Genomic DNA, 23,067 nt, shown 5'->3' with positions numbered 1-23,067 from the left:
TTTATATCCACTTGTTTCATGTTTTTCTCTATTATAAGATATAGGTGGATTTGGATGAGCGATGAAGTGCGGTACGGTCTATATTGTTACAACATTAATCTCATTATCGCCGCTATTTTTATACTAATCGCAGTTAAACATACCACCCATCTAAACCCACTTATAGATTACTTCATGTTTTTTTAATACAAAAATTAGATAAATATTTATATTAAAAAGATATCTAAGACTTGGTTGTCTCAATTGTCAAAAGACTAATAAGATCAACTAAATTATTATTTTTATTAAATATAATATATGATAATCTTAAAGAATGGTCTATAAGAACTCTTGACTATATTAATTCATTTTTCGAACTAGTTGGAAATGTTAAATTAAAGCCCTTATCAAAAATGGACTAATCAAGTGAGAACCTTTTTTTGTCGAATTAGACGACCTCAAGACCAAATGAAAACTTGTCTATTTGCAGGTGCTTGCCCCCTTACACTGGTCCCTGTATATTTGACTTAAATGGACACTTTGATCATGCTTTGTTTTGCCTTTATCACACAATCCAACTTGGGAATTGTCCAATCACAAACCCTACAATTTCCTTCCTACTAACTAAGATACATATATCTTCAGAACTAGAGTAAGCCAATGTTGAGGTATGAAGTTTTAGATTAAGATATTGTCCCTTTTTTCTATTAAGATATATATTTTCTCAAAAGATAAAAACTATTACAATGATCCACAAACCAAAAGATTGCAAATGTTGGAGTGGGAGATTAAAAGCTTTGCGAATTGGTCTCGTTTGCTATCTATTTGAAATACAAGGAGAAAAAACTGGGACCATAACCTCAGTAAATGTCTGGCTTGGAGTCTCATGGGATGTCTGATTCGGACCAGAAGAAAATATTTGTAAAAGAAGGACGTTTCTCAAGTTCCCGGTACAATCAACACAATGGTCCCTTCCTATAGTACAATTTTAACATGATTTCTTTATATAAGTCCGTAAGGACCGAAAGCAACTGGGCTATTGCAGTTGGCTCGGGGTGTGCTTTAGGGTTCAACATGAACAGTCTTAGACACTTAATTCAACCTTTTGAAACGAAAGCTTGTAATAAGACTCTCATTGACTAGGCTACTACAATTGGTTCTTCACTCGTAGCACCATGCTTCTTAAAGGGTTTGGATTCTTTTGTTTTTTTAGTGTAAAAAATTCGGTATTTAGTAGTTACATCGTGTTTCGATTATCTTATTTGGACAGAAAGAGGGACATGAAAAGAAGATGGGGGGCAAGTTGAGCAATGAAACCGAAATGGAAAACGAACGACAATGAGAGATTCATTTGAACCAACGTGCAAAAGACAATATACTGTTTTTGCATGCAAAATTCAATGTAAATTGTGAGCAGACAAAGGCATGGGAAACCAAATTGACTGCTAAAAATGGATTAATTGCGAAGAGGACGTAACGCTGAGCATCCAAAACCTATAATATGCCGATGGGATGCCCATCCCTCCTTCGAGACTACACATGCAAGCACATGAACCTCGGTTAACACCATGACCTTTAAGTCAAACATTTGACGACGGTTTTTCCATCAAGGACCCTTTTTAAGTGGTCCCATTACCACGAAAATAAAGTCTCCATGCATTTCATACGTAAATTATGCGTAACAATACATTTATATATAGTTCCGAAAAGATAAATACGTTTTGTGGGCACGGAAATTGAATAAGTTAGGTAAAAAGGGTCGGTACATTTGTATGAGATTAATTGCGAAAGGGATTTAAGGTTGAACAATGAGAGCATAGAAGTTGGTTCCTAGGGTTTTTGTTTTTTTTTCTTTTTAGTCTGTGCATTGCCGGTGTGCCCATACCTCCATGAAAGAGACTACGCCATTCATTGTTTATATTTTGTTAGTATTCACTTCTTTTACTGTAAATTTCATCGTCATTTTTGGGTGGCCAACATTGGACGTGGTCCTCCACCGTTAAAATGGATAATCTCTTTATGTTCTTTTTTTTTATCTCTAATATATAAATTAAAATAATGAGAAATATAAAATATGTTTATGACTAAATTTTATTATAAATTTAAAAGGCGAGACGAGATGGAATGGATTTAGATATTTTGGACTGTCCTCTTTACTAGTAATAGCCATATGAGAAAGAGGGTCAGAATAAGCCCGTTTATAACTAATGGGCTTTCTTAATAAGTCCATTTATAATTAAGGGCTTTCTATACAAGAGTCCATTTCGGATCCATTACAGAGATGCAGAATCTTTATTTGCCATCAAATAGTACCATAGCTATTGTCTTACAATTAAAGAAAAAAAAACTGAAATGATTAGATGTTTTTCATTATTAATTAGATTTATCCGATTTACAGGTAAGAAGTTTAATTTAATTAAAAATATTAGTGATTATATTTATTTGATGATAAAAGAAAAAAAGTTTGAAACTTACAATTAATTACTTTAATCTGTCTGAAGACATTTTGATCGAGAAATGTTTGATGCATCATCAATCGATTTTTATTGAGTTGAAAATTGACAGCTTCTGTAAATTGAATCGAATTAATTTCTCACCATTCGTGCATATTGAATGGATTGTTTACACTCAACGAAGTCATCCAAGCATGTTTGCACCCGCAATTCTCCATTTTGGACCAAGATTTTCAAGAATTGAACTTGTGATTTTCTTTAAACTCGATATTGTCACCCTTGAAGCTTGCTAAGTTTGTTTGTCACGAACTCTTGTATGATCAAGTTCATCATCGCTCAAATCCACTTCAATCTTACACGAGTAATTAGACCTTTAAGGAGATTAAGCCCATTATTATGTTGGCCCTTGAATGAGCCTTAGTACTTGCATCATTTCTCCTCTACTCAACAAATTCACCCTCGAACATGCAATGTCAAAGGGAGATAAATCAAAGACACTAAAAGAAGCACTACCACCATATTTACCAGGCAAATCAATTTTATAAGCATTATCGTTGATCCACTCAAGGACTTGAAAAGACACATCTTCCGAGATCTAATTTAGTTTTATATTTTTCGAGAACATATTCTTTTTGCATATGGACTCAAAAACAACTTGTTTCCTCCCGTGGTTTGCTTTTTTAACATTGGCGGTATTGATTTTCTCTGTGTGTTGTCTTACCTTTCATGAATTTGTTTAACAAGTTTCCCTTTACATTCACCATCAAAGGTTTAAAAGTTAATGGGTTAAATCCTTGAACAATTTCAAAGGAGGATAAATCGATGGAACATTGGATGGATGGATAAATATTCGATTGAACCATTTGAAAATTTTTTCCGATAAATTCAATTAATGACTCTAACCGATCCTTTAAGAATAAATTTTTGGCAACTTGGAGTTTGAAGAAGTTCCCCAAAAATCATGAAGATTAATAAAAACGTCATAGCTAATGAATAATGAATATACGCTAGCTAATTAATATCAAAATAAAACTTCCAAGTGTAATGAATCTCCAATTAATCTAAACAATAAGTAGTTCTAGTTGAACAAAATTTTCTTGTTGACCGAGAAACACATAACTTCTAAACAATTGGAAATAGTTAAAAATATCCTAAAAATCAGAATAAATAAATAACAAAAATATAAAACTTACTAAATACAATATTAGGCTCATATATACTCAAGATTATGCGTTAAAACTGAACCTAATAGATTTAAACTCGAGTTAAAATTTGAAATTCAAAATTTCCTATAATAACCCCGTCCAGAAATTATACTCGCGCAATCTTCACTAATACAACCATCGAACTCGAAATAAAGAAATTTAAAGTGCAACGAATTGAACAAGATTGAACAAGATGGCCATTATTTGTGCTAACGATGAGTATTAAGAACAACACGCGGGCAATATAGCTTAATTCTTTCAAAGAACACATTTAATGTTTTATGTATGTAATTTTTGTCAAGGGAAGCTAATTCATTCGTTCAAGTTAAATAGCATAGTTAGATGCAAGGTAAACATAGGTTAAGCTAATGGTTTCACTAGTGGCATGCTTAGCTACCAGGGTTGTTTGGAGAACCATTGATGTCGTACATTGTGAATGGTGCCCAAAAAAATGTTGCGACTTATCGACTTGTGACTAAACAAAAGAATGATGAATTTACATTCACAAAGTTCGTCAAATAAGTTGAAAAGGGGTAGAGACATGTAAAAGGAACCCCTCCAAAATCTATTCTGAACAGACCTCATTTGCTGTTGCTGTTGTTTCCACCGCTAACTATACATATCGTTTCAATGGGAAAGGAACGAGTTCTTTTTCATTGAACAATTATAGTTGATTAGTTTTTTTAAAGATGTAAATATGATACCTTAAGACGTTGATACATTGTTGGTGTTGTTGGCCTCCTTGTGATCACCTATATTTGTCGAAAGTTTGAAACCATTCAAGGGAGACTTTTTGGAGTGACACATTGGGTTCCCAACCATATAGCTCTTCGGCTATTGTAATTCGAGGTTTCTTCATGTGTGGATCATTTTTTTGAGTTGTATGTAAATTCATGTATGATGAAATTAACCAATAACACTATAATATTAACACATTTCTTATTTAGCCTTATCAACTTACATAAGAAATAATGTCACTATTATTGTTTAGTTCATAAGCAAGATTAATGTAGTATGCTTACATTGGCAAGATCAAGCGCGATGAATTCTCTTCGATTTGGAAAATGAATTTTCGGACCCATAAGAAGTTGTCGACAATAGAGAAAGTGGAAATGGATAAGTGAAAAAAAGGGAATAGATATTGTTAACGGTCATGTCAGCTTGAGGTTACAATGTTAATGATAGCTAACAGGTCAGTAACCGTAATATAATAATTCGATAATGTTAGTGATCATATAGTATTATTTTTTAAAAATTGATGACCAGAGCGCAATTTACCCAAGAACTCAAAGCACACTGCGTCAGTATAAAAAAATTAAAATTTGAACATATTAAAGATTTTATATTTAAAAAATTACAACGAACAAAAATATTAGAAAAAAAAAGGGATATGAATCGACTGATCCGATTGATTTGAACTGAAAAGCGGCAATTCGAACCGTTCAATTCCCGTTCTTTAATCGCCGTTTTTGCTTCCTCATTTTCTTCACAAATAAAAACAAACCCAAAAAGAGACCGAAAAGAAAACCCAAAGTAAAACAAACATGGCGGAGGTACCGCCGTCAGACGGCCAGGTAAACGCCGGCGGAGGGACCGACCCGTTGGCTTCATCTGAGACTATTGGATCGAAACGCCAGAGACGACCCAGCGTTCGTTTAGGCGACATCGGCGGCGACCAAGCTTATGATTCTCATGTCCGAAGACAGTCGTCTTCCGCCGCCGCATCCGTCGCCAAGCAATGGAAACATCAATCCCGCCACCATTCCGTAAATCCCTCAGTAGCCGCCGCGAGTACTAAATTATCCAAGACTCGCGCTTTAACCAATCTCAACACTGACTTCAACGCAAAGAGCCAAACCCTCGATGACGTAAGAGAAGCGAACAACGATACCAACAATTTAGATGGCGTGGCCGTTTCTAGCTGGAGAGTCAAAGATTCTAAGAAACGAGGCTCCGCCGCGAAGCGGGTCCGCTCCAATTGGGTTTCCAACAGTAATGTGGATGCCGAGGAGAAATACAGTGGCGGTGAAGACAACGATGATTTCGACATGGAGAACTCCGAAAGCCCCTTGAAAGAACAGAGTCATGTTCATTCTTTGGACAATTTGGGTATCGATGGCAGAGAAAGGCAAGTTCTTTATCATGAAAATAATCGAAGAAGGCCAATTCGAACTAGGGTTTCTGATAGAACTGAGTTTTCTGGGCCATCAGATACTAACTTAAGGCGGTGTGAAGAAGATAGCGTTAGAACCTGGTTGGATACTTTGGGTCTAGGACGATACGCCCCTATTTTCGAGATCCATGAGGTAGATGATGAGATTCTGCCATTGTTGACGCTGGAAGATTTGAAGGATATGGGAATAACTGCAGTTGGCTCAAGAAGAAAACTCTTTTGTGCAATCCAAAAGCTCGGTAAAGGCTTTTCCTAACATTTTCTTGTTTTCATCATTGTTATAAGATTTTTGAAACCAGAATTTTATCTTCTTTTTTGATGTAGTGAAGGTAGGAGAATTTGTAGGAGAATTTTGAGTCTGGTGCAATTTTTTTTTTTTTTTGCTGTGCAATTTGCTCATGGTGAACTAAAACAATTATTGAAAACTTTTAATGGAAAACATTGAGAGATTATTAGCTTTTCTTGTTCTTTTGGTTAAAGGAAAGTGCTTTCACAAAATAAGGCGATTTCTAATCATATTCTTATGGTTTTCTTAGTTCTTCTTGATTATGAAATGGAATGTATCTTTGCATTTACACTATTTTACCCGAACCGTTTTACGATCTTTCAAATATATGGGAAAACTTTAAAAGAAACGAGCATATACACATGTTGGACGCATACCTGTATCCGTCACTCGCGATGTAGCAATCACTTAACATGTGTTTCTTTGCTCTGCTTGTTGAGGATTCTGTATTTAATAAGTTGTTTCCTCTTGAAACTGTTTGTTTTGAATTTATCGTAAGATACTTGCACTCTATCTGTACATACTGTGATCCTTGTGCATATGCACTTTAACCTAATCATATAGAACTTCCTCTTAACATGCTAATTGTGTTTTTAGGATCAATATTAATGTCTGAATTTCTGTTTCTTTGCCTTAGTTTTGTTCTGTGTATACATCTTTAGTTGGAAACCTCATGTATACGTTCCCATAGTTGGAGCATTCCTGTATCTTGTGTTGATAACTTGCATAACACATCATGCCTAAAATTCTACATATATGTATATATATGGCATGAATGCACATAAACAGTAGTGCTTAAAAGAGAAAGCAGAGTTCGAACCTGAAACTCGATATTTCCTATGCTGGATAAGGTAAACTTGCTCATATCTTTTTGTTTTATGGTTCATAATTGTAACACATTGTGGAACATTCTAAGGAAATGGCATGGAAGAGATGTAGGTCATGCATGAAAGATAAGCGCCAGTGAGGATAGCCAAAGGAGACTGCCTAAAAAACCCCATTAAAATGGATACTTCAAACAAAACCCTGTTTGGGGGTTTTAGGCAAGTCATCCTTGGCTACCTTATAAGGCTCTTTAATCTCCATACAAGACCTCGCTTCCTTGTTTTGCTGCTAATGAAAGCATTGAGAAAGCCTCTATTTATAGCCACTGAAAACTGGAGGATTCCAAGGCCTCTGTAGACTGTAAATTAGCTAATTCATGGTCCTAAAGATTTGCATTTCTCGACACATAGCCAACGTTCAATCAACGTGGACATTGTTGACAGAATATGTTCCCAGTGGACTTGTAGGAAAAGAGAATGTGTGATAAACGTTGGTTTTGGCTTATATTTGTAGGGTGATTTTAAGGTCAAACATATATATAATTAAAATAAAAGAATTGGATTGGGACATGTTGGATGTTGGTGAACCAACTTGCAGTGAATCAGTTCATTTGATCGACCTTCAAAGACTTGCAAAGGGTGAAAACGATGTTTAATGTAAGTTATTTGAATTTGATAAATTCAAATTATTTTTGAACTCAACCAGCTTGAGTTATCCATTAGCTGAATTCAAATATTGTAATGAACTCCGTGGGTTGGCTTGATGGATAGGGTCGTGCACGAATATTAAATTTGACTAGGACAAGGAGTGTCTGTCTTTGAATAAAATAGTTTATTTTGTCGCAGGATTCATCTATTCAATCATATTTGTAATCAAGACATATTAAAAAAACAATTTTCTATTAATATTTGTATAATTTTATACTTGAATTTGAATATAAATTTTATATTAATTAAATAATAACTTAACAAAAGAAGATTATTTTTTAACTTTGACCCGTTTCTATCATTATTTCCCAATTAACAAGTCAAAAATCAAATAGGCCTCTTTTTGAATTTCAGGTTCAATCCTTAGATATTTGATTTAGTGTAATTAATCAGTGTTAATTTTATTTAACAATAAACATTTGGGGTAAATTGTTCCAATTTGACTTCAACATCACATCATTTTCACAAATACTACTTTGGCATAATTTTATTTAACAATTCATATTCCAGGCTTCTCCAGTTCAAAAGTTTTTTTCCCCCACACTTGTCTAAATCCCTCACTTGCTTTCAACTTTTATGCTATTTGGGGTCTCATATGAAATAACTGGTTGACATACAAATGTAAAGTCAACTATTCACCTCAATGATTAAATTGATTAAATCATTATTTTTTTATTAATTTTGTTTTTTTTAATTTTCTATTTTTATCAATTTTAAATAATTTATTCAAAAATTAACTAAATCCTTTTGTCCAATTTAATATATCAATTAATTTTTAATTCAATTAGTCAGTATCTAATTCCAATAACTTTGCTTTTTATGTAGTAAAAGAATGAAAAGGCAAAAAAAAAACCCACGATTTTTATTTTGTTAAAGGACAACTCTCTTACTCTTTGTAAATTAGATATGTGTCGAAATCATTTTTATGAGGTGTGGTCGACTTTGATTTTGAAAACGAAAACGAACATGGGAGTCGCCACCGATCATTTTTATGAGGTGTGATCGGGTCACTTCGTAACAATTGTTTTTGAATAAACGACTTGATTTATTAAAACAACGATTTTGGTCCACAAAATTCAGAAAGATGGGTTCGGGAGTCGGTTACGTACGAGGAAGGATTAGCACCCTCGTAACGCCCAAAAATTGAGTTGATTAATTAATGTCTTAGTGTAAAAAATTAAAAACTTTGAAGAGATTTAAAATATGATCCTTTGTTAAAATATTAAAAATTTTCGAGAAATGAGCATATTTCGCGTTAATCAATAAAGAGAATTACGTCCCATAAGTTAGGACACAATGTCTTAAACCCCGATACGAGAATAAATGCTGAAAATTTTACTTATTTGGAAAATATTCAATTATCTCGGTTTTAGAAAAGGAATCATGTCCCGTAAGTTAAAACAAGGTCTTTTATTAATTCCCGAGATTGTTAAAAAAACTTTTTTTAAAAAGGATTCGTGTATTCGGATTTATCGAAAAAATTGAAAACCCGTAAGTTAGGGAACGACTTTTCGAATCTCAAAATACGACATATCGTTTATTTAAAAAATTTATGATTGAGTAATGATTAATGTAACACGAATTGATAGAAATAAAGAACGGTGTTAATATGCATAACGAAATAATAAATACGATAATGTAAATAAAAATAATACGAGCAAAAACAAAAATAAGTTTAAAAAAAAAACCAATTATATATATAATAAGTAAATAAACAAATAAAAATTAAAACATTTTAAAAAATAATAATGGACACATAAATGAATAAATAAAGAAATATTAAGAAAAATAGTTTAATAATGATAAAAATAAAAATAAAAATATAGAAATGAAATTAAAATAAAAAATACGATAAAAAAATGAAGACAGTTTTAAATACTAAAGCACCAAGAAATAATAACTATGTATTTAAATGGATAAATAAAAATAGTAAAAATATAAAAATATAAAATATATATAAGGAAAATAATAATAGTAATAATAATATTACATTAATTAATTTAATAATAAAATAGCAAAAATAACAAAAAGGACTAAATTGAACTTTAAAACAGAAATTTAGGGCAAATCAGAAACAGATAAAAAGGCAAAGGACCAAGTTGAACGCACGAATAACAAGGAGGGACCAAATGGGAAATAATCCCTACCCTCTAAAATGCACAGCTTCAAGGTGGACCGAATTGAGAGCCGAAATAAATTATAGGGCAAAATTAAAAAATGAAAGAAATTTAATTGTAAACAAAAAAAACGGAAGGGCCAAAAGTGCAAATAACCCATCAAGCAAAAACACACGGATCCTCCTAGACGGGTCGGGTCAACGCGCAGATCAGAGGCCAAACGACGCCGTCCGCGGTGGCCGAAAAACACAAAAACCCGCTTTTTTGCTCTTTTCTCAAGTAGAAGCCCGATTTGGGGTTGAAATGCCCTAGAAAAAACCCCTACAATTCGAAAAATAAAACAAAGAGAACCTTTCGGTTTTGTCTTCTCCGATCGCAAGAAAGGTAAAATTTTTTTTGTGTTTTTGAATATATATGTATGATATATTCAAAATAAACATGCGAAAAAATGGACATATACCTCTATAATAAAAAAAAGACTAGTTTTCAATATTTATTTCTCTTTTTTTGCTTGAATATCTTTTTTTGTATTAAAAAAAACCGAGAGCTACAATATTTTTTTCTTCATGGCTTATATAGCCATTTACAACTTATTTTTTTAAATCTATTTGTCACTTCTGTTGCAGGCAAGTGGGCGGTGGCGATAGAGTTGGTGGTGGCAAGCTAGGGTGCGACGCGGCTATGGTTAGGGTTTTTGTTTAGGTTTTAGGTTTTGTAATTGAATTGGGTTTAATTGGATTGGGTTTGGTTTGTAAAAAAAAACTGAATTGTTTTATTGTGCTTGTATTTTGGACTCCATTTTTATTTGTCTTGGCAAATTGGGCCTACTACAATATGTATGGCTAAGTCTAATGCTTTACCATAAATGTTCATTTTTTTCCTTATAAAACAAAAAAAAATTACAACTTAAACACTAAATTTATTAAATGTTAATTTTAATTAAGAATTGCTTATTTCATAGAAAATGACTTGAGAAAAATGTGTTATGTATTTCATGTGTTTGTTTCATGGAAATCAGTTTAATCAACGGAAAAATAATCTCCTTCTTTTGTAAATTGATTTACCTTTTGTGAAAAGCGCAAGTTATTTTCTGGAAAAAAAACTCATTTATGAATAATTTTATTTTTAAATAAAAATTAGCTTAAATCAAGCCTAATATTATTATTACATTAATAATATTTTTTATTTTAATTGTTAAAATACTTTAAAATATTAAAATATTAATATCAATATTATGATGTTTAATATTATTAAACATTCATAAGTAATTATTTATATTTTATAATATAATAAATTATTGTTATGATTAATATGATTTATTATTTTAATAATTTATTTAATATTACAATTTTATTTTAATAATAAATTTGAAAAATAATAATTTTAAATTTTTTATTAATATTCTTAATGTATTATTGATAATATTTATATATTATCCCTTCCAACTCTAATTTTTCACTATCTACTCTCATATATGTAATATATATAAAATTTAAATTAAGTTTTAATTATCCATTGTTTAATATAAAGTTTAAATATGATATATTTGGCCAAAAAAGTTTATATATGGTATTAATTATTATAAAATATCATTTTATTATAAAATAAACTTCGATTGTCAAAAGGAAATGTTACTATAATATTTTGTAACAAATATTTATGATGCGTTCGTTTCACTAATAACAACTTTTATAAACCGATTTTAGGAAAATTTGTTAAATAACGGAAAATATTTTACGTAAAACCATTAAAATACAAAAAAAAAAATTAGTTTTTCCAAAAAATTAATCTAGTTCTTAGAAATCATTTTTTGGAAGTTGTTTTCAATGAAACAAATGTAGCCTAAAGTAGTTGTATGATTTACGCCTTAATTGAAACAGCTGAGAATTAATATTTTCAGCAATTTAAATCTTTAAATATGTTTAATAATCTATAATATATAAAAACCATATGATAAAATATTTTTTTATGAAACAAATGTATAAAATGATAAGTAGAAAAAAAATATTAACCCTCACTTAATAGAGAATATTTTTAATTTAATTTATATTTTTAGGTTTAAAATATTGTTTTGTTTAAAATAATGTGAAATGTTTTTTTTAAACAAAAAATTATATTTACCAAACCGTCTATTATATTTTAAACATTTTAAAACTTAAATTTAATATTCTTAATTTCCAACACTTAAAATTTTATTTTTATCAAACACCCACTCAATTAGAATAAATTGTCAAATCACTTTTTTTTATTTGTTTAATTTGTAAGGTAAGTAAGTCATCACTACACCAAAACAGGCTTTTAGCGGCGCTTTTTAGCGCCACAAAAAATATTTGCGGCGCTTTGAGAAGCGCCGGAAAAAGCGCCGTTAATGACAGCGCCGCTAACTTTAGCGGCATTTTTAAAAATAAACGCCGCTAAAGACCATGACCTTTAGCGGCGCTTTCTCAAAAACGCCGCTAAAAACCAAGACCTTCAGCGACGCTTTCCCAAAACGCCGCTAAAGACCAAGACCTTCAGCGACGCTATCCCCACAAACGCTGTTAAAGACCAAGACCTTTAGCGGCGCTTTTCCCACAAACGCCGCTATAGGCCATGACCTTTAGCGACGCTTTTCCTAAAAATGCCACTGAAGGCACTTGTATAACAAACCACAATAAGATGTCTTTTAGCGGCGCTTTTTAACAAACGCCGCTAAAAACATAAATTTTAAAAAATATATTTTATTTAAATAATATTTATTTGTATAATAAATATTATATTATGTTTTGTTTTTAAAATTTAAACTTTAAACTATATACTTTTAAAGATAAAAAATATTTCATTAAATTACAATTTCTATTAAAATTTTAACTTTAAAGCTAAATATATATTTCCATGTAACAGGGATATAAATTCGTACCCATTTCAAATAAATCCTATAAAAACTTGTCACAACAGTGATATATATTGCATGCTTGATAATATATCAACCATCTCAACCGCATATATTTCAAGACAATTCACAGTTCTTAAACACCCATTCTCACAGAAATATTTGTTAAGTATGACAGGCTTCAGATTGTTGAGAAAAATCAATACAAAGATTTATAACCTCAAACTATCAGACAATTCCATTCATCTAAAGACATCCTTAGAACATTTATGAGCACTATGTCATACTCATTTATCAGCTCTTAAAAATTAACAGCATGTATGACCTTGCAATTCAATTATTTTTCAGTCCAAGAATCCAACAGAAAATTATTAATAGCAATTGACTTGCATATTTAAAATGACAAGCAAGTTAGTTACTGACATCAAGGGAGGATTTAGATATTCTATTCCATTGCTTATCTGACCATATGGCTCCATTAAATCAACCACATTTTGTAGATCATCTTTGGTCAAATTTAGTCCAAGGTGATTCACCAGTATTCGGCTAATTTGCTTGACAATTTTGGTTTTCCGCAGCCATTTTGGGATCATGCTGCTGAAAGTCTGCAAGCAGTACAAATTACAGTTAGATAATTTGGTTTAAATTGATTAGTGCCTAAAACATGAATTTACCACCAATTAAGATGGATTAGTTAAATATGAAACTCAGAGAAACAGAGGTGAACATGTAAACTGAATGAAAACACTTAAACAACTGATTCTTTGAATTTCAGGAAGAATAAAACAAGACATTAATGAGATTGGTAAGGTACTAACACCCACAACATAAGATCCATGGGCAATAGAAATATTATAGGCGGTGAAGTATTAAACCATTCCAGGTACCATAAAATAGAAATAGGAGTCATTTCTTACCGCAAACCAGCTACAGTAGCTCATAAGTTCATCCGTATCAAGAAACTTGCTTCTAAATGCACTACCTTCCAAGGCCACAGGAACAAGTTTAAGTTCTATAGGCCGCAGAAGAGCAGTCTTCTCAGCAACCTAAAGAAATAGAAGGACCATGATTTAAGAGCATATTGGTAGACACAACTTAAGTTTAAAATAAAAACCATTAACAACAACAACTTGAATGGTGTTGAGTCGAGTTTGAGCTATTGAGCAGATCAAATTCGAGTACTTTAATGCTTGATTAGAGTATCACACGAGTTTGATTGAGGTCTTTTTACCTTTTAACTATACTGGAAAATCTCATTCAAACTGGAGCTTAAGCTCGGGAATAAATAATAAAATTGAAAATTGACCTGAACCGAGATATTTGGACAGTATAGAATGCAAGTTCAAAAACCACGGTTACACAAAACCAAACCAAGTTCAGAAACAACCAGCATATAAGCAAATCAACTAAATCTTGCATTGCAATAAAGCATGTTTTCTATTTAACAAAGAAGATTAAGTTAATACGTCACAGAAACCTACTTCAAGATGTAAGATTACTACTAGAAGCTTACATGGCAATTTGCTAACTAGAATGCGAGCTTTCTCTGTACGTTTCAGATTTTTGTGCACTCCTCTTCCTGCACTATACCGGTTCTAATCCTGTATAAAAGAAAAATAATAAAAATAAAATTGCATATAAGAAAAATGAAATTATAGCTCCAAAGTCCAAAATAGACATCAATAATTTCCACCACAAAGATAGCAAACTACCGAAGCATTTCACTGGTTAAAGCAATTTCAAAGAGGAAAACTGGTTCGGTACTATCTCAAGGATAATTTATTTAAATTATATACTCCATTGACTCGGTGAATATTTGATTCTCTAATATAGTATAAGTAGCTAGTTATTAATATTAGAAGAAATGACAAAACAAAATTATTATTAATTTTTCTTCAAAAAATAGTAAATATGAATTTGAATTAGAAAAAAATTTAAGAAATGTAGGGCCAGCCAAATGTTGCCAAGAGCACAAGGTATTCTAGGCACTAGAACCCTTTATATTACTCAAAAGGCAAGGTGTGGAAAAAGCACTTGCCACAGACGAGGCAATATATATAAATTTGTGTTTTTATGTGTGACCGTGTACATATAAATTAGCTTAAGATATGATAGCAAACACTAACAACTGGTCCCTTTTATCTAAAAATCATGCAAAATTCTTTTAATCTTTCATTGGCCAATACACATGATTTCCTAATAGTCCTTGTTATTGAATACACATACACTTGATCATATTCATTTACACCTTGGTCTAATGCACCTACCTTGGTCTAATGTAAACTGAAAGAAAATTATACACATGATTTCCTAATAGTCCGCGACAAAACCAAATTATAGTCCTCACTGGAAATATGCAAATTTGGATGATGCTAATGCTAAAACTGCACAGTTTAAACTGTATCCCATCATACCTCCTGAACAAACCTACAAAGAAAAACAATTCGAACAGCAGAAAGTCGCCCACACAAGCGGTAATTGTACCCTTCATAATCATCATCTCCAGCACTGAAAGAATTAAATTTAAACTGGAAGAAGGAAAATGTGAAGTAAGCAAGCATGCATGAATACAATAAAAAGTAACCTAAATGACTCAAATGCTAATAAACATATATCAATGAGGAAAAAAATATACCTTTATAAGGGATTCAACTCTTGGATTTCAACTCCAGGATTCAACTCCCGGATTTCGTATGGATTTCGTATATCACTTATCCTTTAAGAAGAAACTGTTATAAAACAATCAAAAGAACAAAAACCCAGAGAGCTAAAAGGAAAATTATATTTATTTATACCGATTTAAACTTATAGACTACAATATTTTGATTTGCATACAGATAAGCATCCATAGTGCAGTCCAGATTCAACTAAATTGAACAAAGTTTAAGAAATTTCAGACCCTAAAAAGTGAAAGTAAGAAGGAAAAAAAATATAGATGAGTACTTGAAACGATTCTTCTTTGTTTTTTTAGTGGATATCAGAGTCATCAAAATCGTCTTCAAAGTTGTTGAAGAATTCGGCATCAACGAGCTTGTTGTCGGAAGTGATGACTCCTTCGTCGAAGATCCCGGTGTGTCAACATCATCGGCTTCCGTGGCAAATCTTTCGGGAAATCTTTTGGGAAAATTTGGATTTTCCTGAAAAATACATCGACCGGATAAACGAGAGAAAAACAAAGACGGTGGTTGAGAAGAAGAGGAGCTTAAAGTAGCAAAAGTAGGGAACGATGATGATGAAGACGTGGTGGCGGAGAGAAACACCTAAAGGGTGTTTTTAGGAGACCAATTTTAGGGGGAAAATTTAGGGGTTTTAGGGGGGAAATTTAAGGAAAAAAAGGCGCAATTTTTTTAAAGGAAAATGATTTTGTGGCGTTTTTATAAAAAACACCGTTATTGCTCATCTTTTGCGGCGTTAAACGCCACAAAAAATTATTTCATTTTGAATAAAATGATACCGTTTTGTTCTGCTAAAAATTTTTACTATTTTTTTATTTATCAATTTTTTTAAATCTAATATTTAAATATATCAAATGTTTTAGATTAAATATTTTTAAATATAAAAGCATTAATTGATTATATAAAATTTTATCATTTAATAAATCTCAAGTAAACCTTAAATCCTAAACCATTTAATATATATAAAGTTTACTTATTATCTCTTAAATAATTTAAACTATAATCATAATTTTAATATATTAAAATTAAAATGATCTCTTTTACAATTATATAAGAAATTATTTAATATATAAATTAAAAACACTAATTAATATAAACCCTAAACCCTTAACTTTTATCCCCTAACCCTTAACCCCTAAATCCTAAATCTTAAACCCTTAAACCTTAAACCTCAACCATTAAACCATAAACCATAAACAATAATCCCTAAACCCATAATCCCTAAACTATAATGATAAATAATTCAACATTTTAAAATTAATACTATCTCTTTTACGATTATATAAGAAATTATTTATATATAAATATCAAACACGTCATAGACACTTAAAACTTTGATATAGTTATAGTACTATTTTTTATTTCACTTATAGGAACCTCATATATTCAAGCACTGCAAGTCTTTTGTGAATTAACCAATGCTTTTGAAGATCTACTACTTACGGTTATCAATGCCAGCTGGAATCACAAATATTAACAAGAATCAGACATAGATAGCAAAATTAATCAAGCACTTTCAAGGGACATCATTCTAGCAGTTCTTTAAAGAAATGGATTTCAATCCAGAATTCAGCAGTTCTGTAACTAGCCTAGCAGATAGATGGAAAAATAATATTTATTTTAGAGATCAATCTACCTCTTAAGTGGAATAACTTTTGTAAACTTTAACCTTGTGAACTTTTTTATTAATATATTTCTTCTAATACTTCTTAGAGATAATCACAGTCAAGAGATTCAACCATTAAGATTCAATGGATGGTTAATATAAGAACCAAACAAAGACAATGCATCTAATTTAATAAGCTAAGCCATGCTCATGAACAAAGCAAAGAAGAATTATATTCACCTCAAAAACTTCCATGTGGAAGTATGAATTAATTTCATTTATCGCTGCTTTTGCAGGTGCTGTAAAAGCTCTTTGAACGACCAAAATAGCATTATAAACATTATCTGCTTGCATACACTTTGCACAGTTTCTAAAAAACTTAAAATTATTTTAAATAATAGTATTTTAATTTTTCCATTTTTAACAAATATTTTTCTATGTTTTTATTTCAAATTATTTCTACGTGTCATTAGTTTTTTGTGAAGATTTTGAATATCCAATTGAAAATAGTTTGAATTTTAATTAATATAAACAAACCAATTAAATAATAAATAGAGAGATAAAATATTTTTTGCGGCGCTTTTTCAAAAACGCCGCTAAAGACCAAAGCATTAGCGGCGCTTCTTAAAAAATGCCGCTAAAAATAGAGCATTAGCGGCGCTTTTCCAAAAACGCCGCTAAAGCCCAGAGCAAGCCTAGAGCATTAGCGGCGCTTCTTCAAAAACGCCGCTAAAGACCAGAGCATTAGCGGCGCTTCTTCAAAAACGCCGCTAAAGCCCCGAGCATTAGTGGCACTTTTTAAAAAAACGCCGCTAAAGGCCCAAAAACTCAAAAAACGTGTTGTGCTTAGGTTTTTTGCGGAGCTTTTTTGAAAAGCTTCTCTAATGCTTATTTTTTGCGGCGTTTTATGAAAAACGCCGCTAATATTGGATCTTTAGCGGCATTTTTTCTAAAACGCCGCTATTGCTTGATTTTTAGCGACGTTTTTTATCTAAACGCCACTAAAAACGCCGCTAAAAGCCTGTTTTGGTGTAGTGCATGATCTATGATTTGCTGCATATTTGTATTTAGGTAAAAGTAATATGAAGGTGTTCTAGGGTTAGATTGTATTTTGCCCTTTTTGCTAGAAAAAATAAGTAAATTAATCCCTATACGTTAGATCAAATAATAAATTGGTCTTTTTTGTTAAAAGCTTTATTTATTTCTATGGTTAAAAACTGCCTCGTATATGTCAGCATGAGGTATACATGGCAAATGGCACATTACATGTCATTGTTTGGTTATTCTGTCAACCATGTTAGTTTTTAATAATAAAAATAAATGAAAATTTTAACATAAAAAGATCAGTTTACTATTTGATCTAATGAATAATGATTGATTTGTTTGTTTTTTTAGTAAAAGTGGTAAAATCCAATCTAATACCTAGTATAGGAGCCTCCATAATACTTTTACCTTATACGTATATCCATCTTCAACTTATAACGTAAAAGAAAATACACTTAAGTATACTCAAACTCAGATCCTCTTGATTATTACAATAGAAACTATACCAATTGAATTAAGGCTACTGTGAATGTGACTCCAAACTCAAGCTTATTTATTACCCATTCTTAAAATTTGATGATACAAATCATATTTCCAATTCAATCTCTTTTGCTTACTTGTCCAACCTTTTTTATTTTCTTCTTATTATTTCGGACACAACATTGTTAGCAGTATTGGACACATAGACGTGGTCACCTTCGAAGGGTTGCAGGTTTGCGACCAACCAGTATGGCTGTAACCACGGCGGCCTAAATACCCAAATGCAGTCCCCGCCGCCACACCGGATAGCATCAGCGACATCAGAAACTGCAGTAATCCGAATATCAATATCAAACAAACATCTGACGTTAACAAAAATCGTATTTCAATCTCATGGATTTGTTTAAAACCAACATTATACCATATCGTGAAGGAACAACAAGTGATTAGTAGGATTCAAGCCATGTCGGCCAAAGAAGAACACGAACGACAAGAAAAGCAAAGCGAAACCGCAAGTGAAGGCATTTGCAAACGCCAGGAACCTGAAAAACCAGGTGATTTTACCATTAGCAGTTGAGCAGTTTCGAGAAATTTTGAGGGCAATATATTGTAATAATCCCGGGTTTCTCATTTCTTACTTGAAAGCCGAAGAATAGCTACCGGTTTCTTTGGAAGTGACGGTCGTCCATGTGGCGGCAAATGCGGTGGTGATCGCAATCATCCGCCAGCAAATTTGTGCAAAGAGGAAAAGATGGTGGGTATTGAGACGTGGGTTCTCTATATTCAAGTTAATTAAGTTGATGAGTCTTGATTTTTCGAATTGAATAAAATGTTCAAATGAAATTAAAAAATTAAACATGTCAAATTAAAATTTTATTACAAAATAATTAATTATTATTTTGACCCCAAAATTATTATTTTAAAAAAAATTAAAATTTTAATTTAAAAAAATTAAAATTTTAATTTAAAAAAATTAAAATTTTAACTCTCTTTATATTTCTTTATTTTTTTAAAAAATTAAAAATTAAAAAATATAAATTTTAGATTTTTTATAAATATTTTGAATTTTAATTTTTTTTAATTTTTTGTTGAGGGAGATCAATTTGTTCATTTTTCAAAATTGACAGGGACTAAGAAGGTATTTACACAAATATGTTATTCAATTTGTAAAATTTAACTCGACTCGAAATCGAAACTCAAATTACTTATTTGAATTGACTCGAATAACTTAAACAACTCAATTCAATTATCTTAACATTCAATTTTTTCAAATCAAATTGAATTTTACTTGCTCTTATTTTTCATTGCGACTTAAAAAGAAACAGACAAAAAAAAATAGAGATGAATGATATAGAGGAAACTTATGCATTTGTTAAGGTTAAGCTTCAAAATAAAAAATAGTGGCGTCTCTAACTTTCAATCTTGAACAAAATTGCTTGGCTTATTTCTTTAAAATTGGATCGTGAGTGGAACTACTTTAATAATTATCTATAAATTAAATTTTAAACTTTTAAAATAAGAGAAGAGTTGATCTTAAAGTCGAAAAAATTCCAAGCATTAACTCAGCTTGAAACTTGAGGTCGAAATTGTCTCGAGCTAGATGGGATGAGATTTATATATTTAAAAAATGTTGAGTTTTATTTGAGATGAATTAATTTTACTTCCATTGATAAAATTATTTATCAAATATAAAATAAACTCGAGTCTCAAATTTAATTTTAAATTTAATTACATTGCTGGAGTTGAAATGAAAATTTTTAATATTAATTTAAAATTAAAAATGAATTAAAAAAATACTTTTTATTAAGCTAGCAAGTTACTTAGAATTCAATTTACTTGATTTGCTCTAGATAGAGTTTAGCTCACTAAGGAATGAACACCAATTCAACTCAAAGGAGTGAACCCAAGAGGTATAGGCATAGACTTTGAACACCCAAAATGGAAACATTACTTTTTAAGTTTATTAGATAATTATAAAATTATAAATTAATATAATGAAAATTATTCAACTTGAGTTATTAAAAAACATAAATATTGTGTGTGTAGAGATGAAGTTAGAAATATTGTCGGAAATAAAATTTTAAAAGATAAAAGTTAAAAATAATGGTTTAACAAAAGATTAATTATCAAGTGGTCTTGATTACGAGTGGGCTTGGATGGACGTTTAGTGTAAAAAAATTGGTGACGGTGAGATTAGATGTTATAACGACACTGTAACGTGAGAAAAAAAGTAAATTAAACACATCACACTACTTATAAATGTCCATCCAAACCACACTTAACCTTAAAACTTATTTTAGATAGATGAAAATTTATTTCTAGATCCTTAGTATCTAGAGGTGATCATGGGTTGGGCTACCCGGCTCGGCTCGATGGTCCGCCCGAAAAATGGGAGGGTTCGAGTAAAAATATAGGCCCTAAATATGAGTTTAGGCAAAAAATAGGCCCGTTTAGAAAACGGGCCGAGCCTCGGGTAAAACTTTTTTGGGCCGGGCCCTGCCCGACCCGAATTATAATTAAATATATGTATATATTTTTTTTATTTTTAATCAAATATACTTTTTAAAATTTAATATGCTATTTTCTTTTTAAAATATGCTATTTTAGTGTTGTAAAATTTAATATGGGCCGAGTCGGACTCGGGCTTAGCAATTTTCTTTCGGGCTGGACCGGACCCTAACATAAAAGCGGACCTGAAATTTTATCCAAACCCAACCCAAACCTAACCGGACCCGGTCCATGATCACCTCTATTAGTATCCCATCCTCCCATCAATTAAAATCATTCACCTCACTCTTTTCCTAAGTCATTAGATAAAACTTTCAAGTAACTACGATAACATGAAAAAAAAAAAAAAGAAGTAAAGTCTGTAGCTTTAACATTTAACTTTTAACTGAAAAGAACAATAAAAACAGTTGATGAAATAACTTTTACCCCTTATCTAATGGCTGGTATTGAGAAGAAAATGACTTTTGACTTTATAAAGAAAAGTTAGCGAGTTTTTCCTGAAGCTATCTTTTCCCATATGATAAAACTGTGATATATCGATACTCACGAAGAAAGAAAATAAGCAGTAAAAAAAGGCTAAATTTTATTACTTTCGTTTTCCTACGAAAGAGTGAACAAAGACACGCATTGCATCGTCATCATGACCCAAATTAAAATAACTTTTAAACCATGATTTGTCGGGACTTGCCGGCGGAGATGACTGTAAGCACCACTAAACAAATCACTGACAGATACGACAGCACCATAGAAGCGGTCACCTTGTCGCAGTATTTCTTCAAACGGTCGCAGATTTCCGACCAACCAGCATGACTGTTACCATAACGGCCTACAAATCCTATTGCAGTCCCCGCCGCCACGCCGGAAAGAATCAGCGACATCATAAACTGCAACGCCCAGCAACACACAGTATTATTATCAAACAAAAGCTGTTGGTTTTCTATACACGTGCATGAAACCCCACATTACCAAATCGTGTAGGAACAGGAAGAAGAAGTTCGAAGGTGTAAAGCGGCCATGGCGGAAGATTAAGAGCACGAACATCAAGGAAAGCGAAGTGAAACCACATGCGATGGCATTTGCAAACGCGAAGAACCTGAAAAAAAGAGAGGATTTACTGATTTAGCACATGAAAAATTTGGATTTTGTGTTATAATCACGATGAGTTCATCTTACTTGAAGGCAGAGGAATAGGTATATCGAGCATCGAATTGCAAGCCGAAAACCACAACAGTTTCCTTGGCGTTGACAATCGTCCATGTGGCAGCAAATGCAGTCGAAATGGCCACGATTCTCAAACAAATTTGTGCACAAAGGACAAGTTTGTGTGTTTTACGAGGTGGGTTTTGTGGGAGCTTGGCTTCCATGCTTTCCATTGAAAGGGAAATGAAGCTCTTCAAACAAGAAGAAAAGAAAAACAGGGGAATGAATTCGCAGAATAAAATAGAACAAGGGCATTGATATAGAAAAAGGAAACACAAAGTTAACGAGGGTATTTATAGAAGAAAGAAAAGAAAAGGTGAAGAATCTTTTAGTGCGTTAAAAAAGTTTACCAAAAAACAAAAATGGTGGTATTTCGGCTTTTAATCTAAAGATTAATACTACAAATGTGGTTTTTGTTCTGAAACAAATGAGGTAATTTTCTTTTGAATATTAGGTAAAGTGATGGATATGCAATTAATATAGACACACTAGTTGTTTTGACTCTTCACAGATTTTCATGGAAAAAGGCTAAAGTTTTCTGGTGGTGAATAGACTACGTTACTAAGTTTTTGCTACTTATATAGTCAAGAGGAAGAAGATTTTATGTTAACTTATTCAAATTATTTGTGGAGTGTGACTCATTTCCGGGTCAATATCGTCGTGAGGAAAAGCCGACGTCACGACGTGGGTGATGCGCTCCCTATTAAGTTAAGTTTTTTTTTTTCGATTTAAATTTTGATATTTTTCATGTCAAATTCTAATAACTCTAGAGCTATTTTAATCGGATTAGTCCACGAATTTCAAAGGCTTTTAGCAACCAAGAGAGATTGATTCAACAACACAATTAAGAGAAAGTTTTGTGGGAACTTCGAAAGAACTTTGTGTTTTGGGTTCAGGTTTTATTTTGTTTCTCCATTATTTGTCATTTTAATGAATT

General features: G+C 31.7%; 3 protein-coding genes and 1 long non-coding RNA gene across 5 annotated transcripts; 1 reads left to right on the top strand and 3 right to left on the bottom strand.

Annotated features, from left to right (window-relative positions):
• The first annotated feature begins 4,951 nt into the window (after positions 1-4,951).
• On the top strand, positions 4,952-6,323 carry LOC107912068 (protein bicaudal C homolog 1). The gene has a single exon (XM_016840112.2). It carries the CDS (start codon positions 5,182-5,184, stop codon positions 6,064-6,066), a length of 885 nt encoding a protein of 294 aa, XP_016695601.1. The 5' UTR covers positions 4,952-5,181; the 3' UTR covers positions 6,067-6,323.
• Positions 6,324-12,828: 6,505 nt separating this feature from the next.
• On the bottom strand, positions 12,829-15,923 carry LOC107944920 (uncharacterized). 2 transcript variants are annotated; one of them, XR_001696386.2, is made up of 6 exons: positions 15,561-15,923; positions 15,253-15,346; positions 15,032-15,145; positions 14,131-14,218; positions 13,535-13,663; positions 12,829-13,222 (listed from the first exon to the last, which is right to left on the bottom strand). It is a non-coding gene; the product is annotated as an uncharacterized lncRNA (long non-coding RNA). The 2 variants fall into 2 exon arrangements; XR_001696385.2 differs by having other exon boundaries at positions 15,253-15,922.
• Positions 15,924-18,331: 2,408 nt separating this feature from the next.
• On the bottom strand, positions 18,332-19,237 carry LOC107911470 (CASP-like protein 1F2). The gene is made up of 3 exons (XM_016839283.2): positions 19,061-19,237; positions 18,844-18,964; positions 18,332-18,749 (listed from the first exon to the last, which is right to left on the bottom strand). The coding sequence occupies exons 1-3, from the start codon at positions 19,141-19,143 to the stop codon at positions 18,588-18,590; spliced, it is 366 nt and encodes a 121-aa protein (XP_016694772.2). The 5' UTR covers positions 19,144-19,237; the 3' UTR covers positions 18,332-18,587.
• A 2,252-nt stretch (positions 19,238-21,489) lies between these two features.
• On the bottom strand, positions 21,490-22,689 carry LOC107912070 (CASP-like protein 1F1). The gene is made up of 3 exons (XM_016840113.2): positions 22,104-22,689; positions 21,897-22,023; positions 21,490-21,814 (listed from the first exon to the last, which is right to left on the bottom strand). Exons 1-3 carry the CDS (start codon positions 22,301-22,303, stop codon positions 21,593-21,595), a joined length of 549 nt encoding a protein of 182 aa, XP_016695602.1. The 5' UTR covers positions 22,304-22,689; the 3' UTR covers positions 21,490-21,592.
• Between the last annotated feature and the right edge of the window lie 378 nt (positions 22,690-23,067).

The sequence above is a fragment of the Gossypium hirsutum genome, chromosome D11, assembly GCF_007990345.1.
Source record: "Gossypium hirsutum isolate 1008001.06 chromosome D11, Gossypium_hirsutum_v2.1, whole genome shotgun sequence".
Classification (NCBI taxonomy): Eukaryota; Viridiplantae; Streptophyta; class Magnoliopsida; order Malvales; family Malvaceae; genus Gossypium; species Gossypium hirsutum.
Note: the sequence above shows the minus strand (reverse complement) of the source record. Positions and strands in the feature narration are given on the sequence as shown.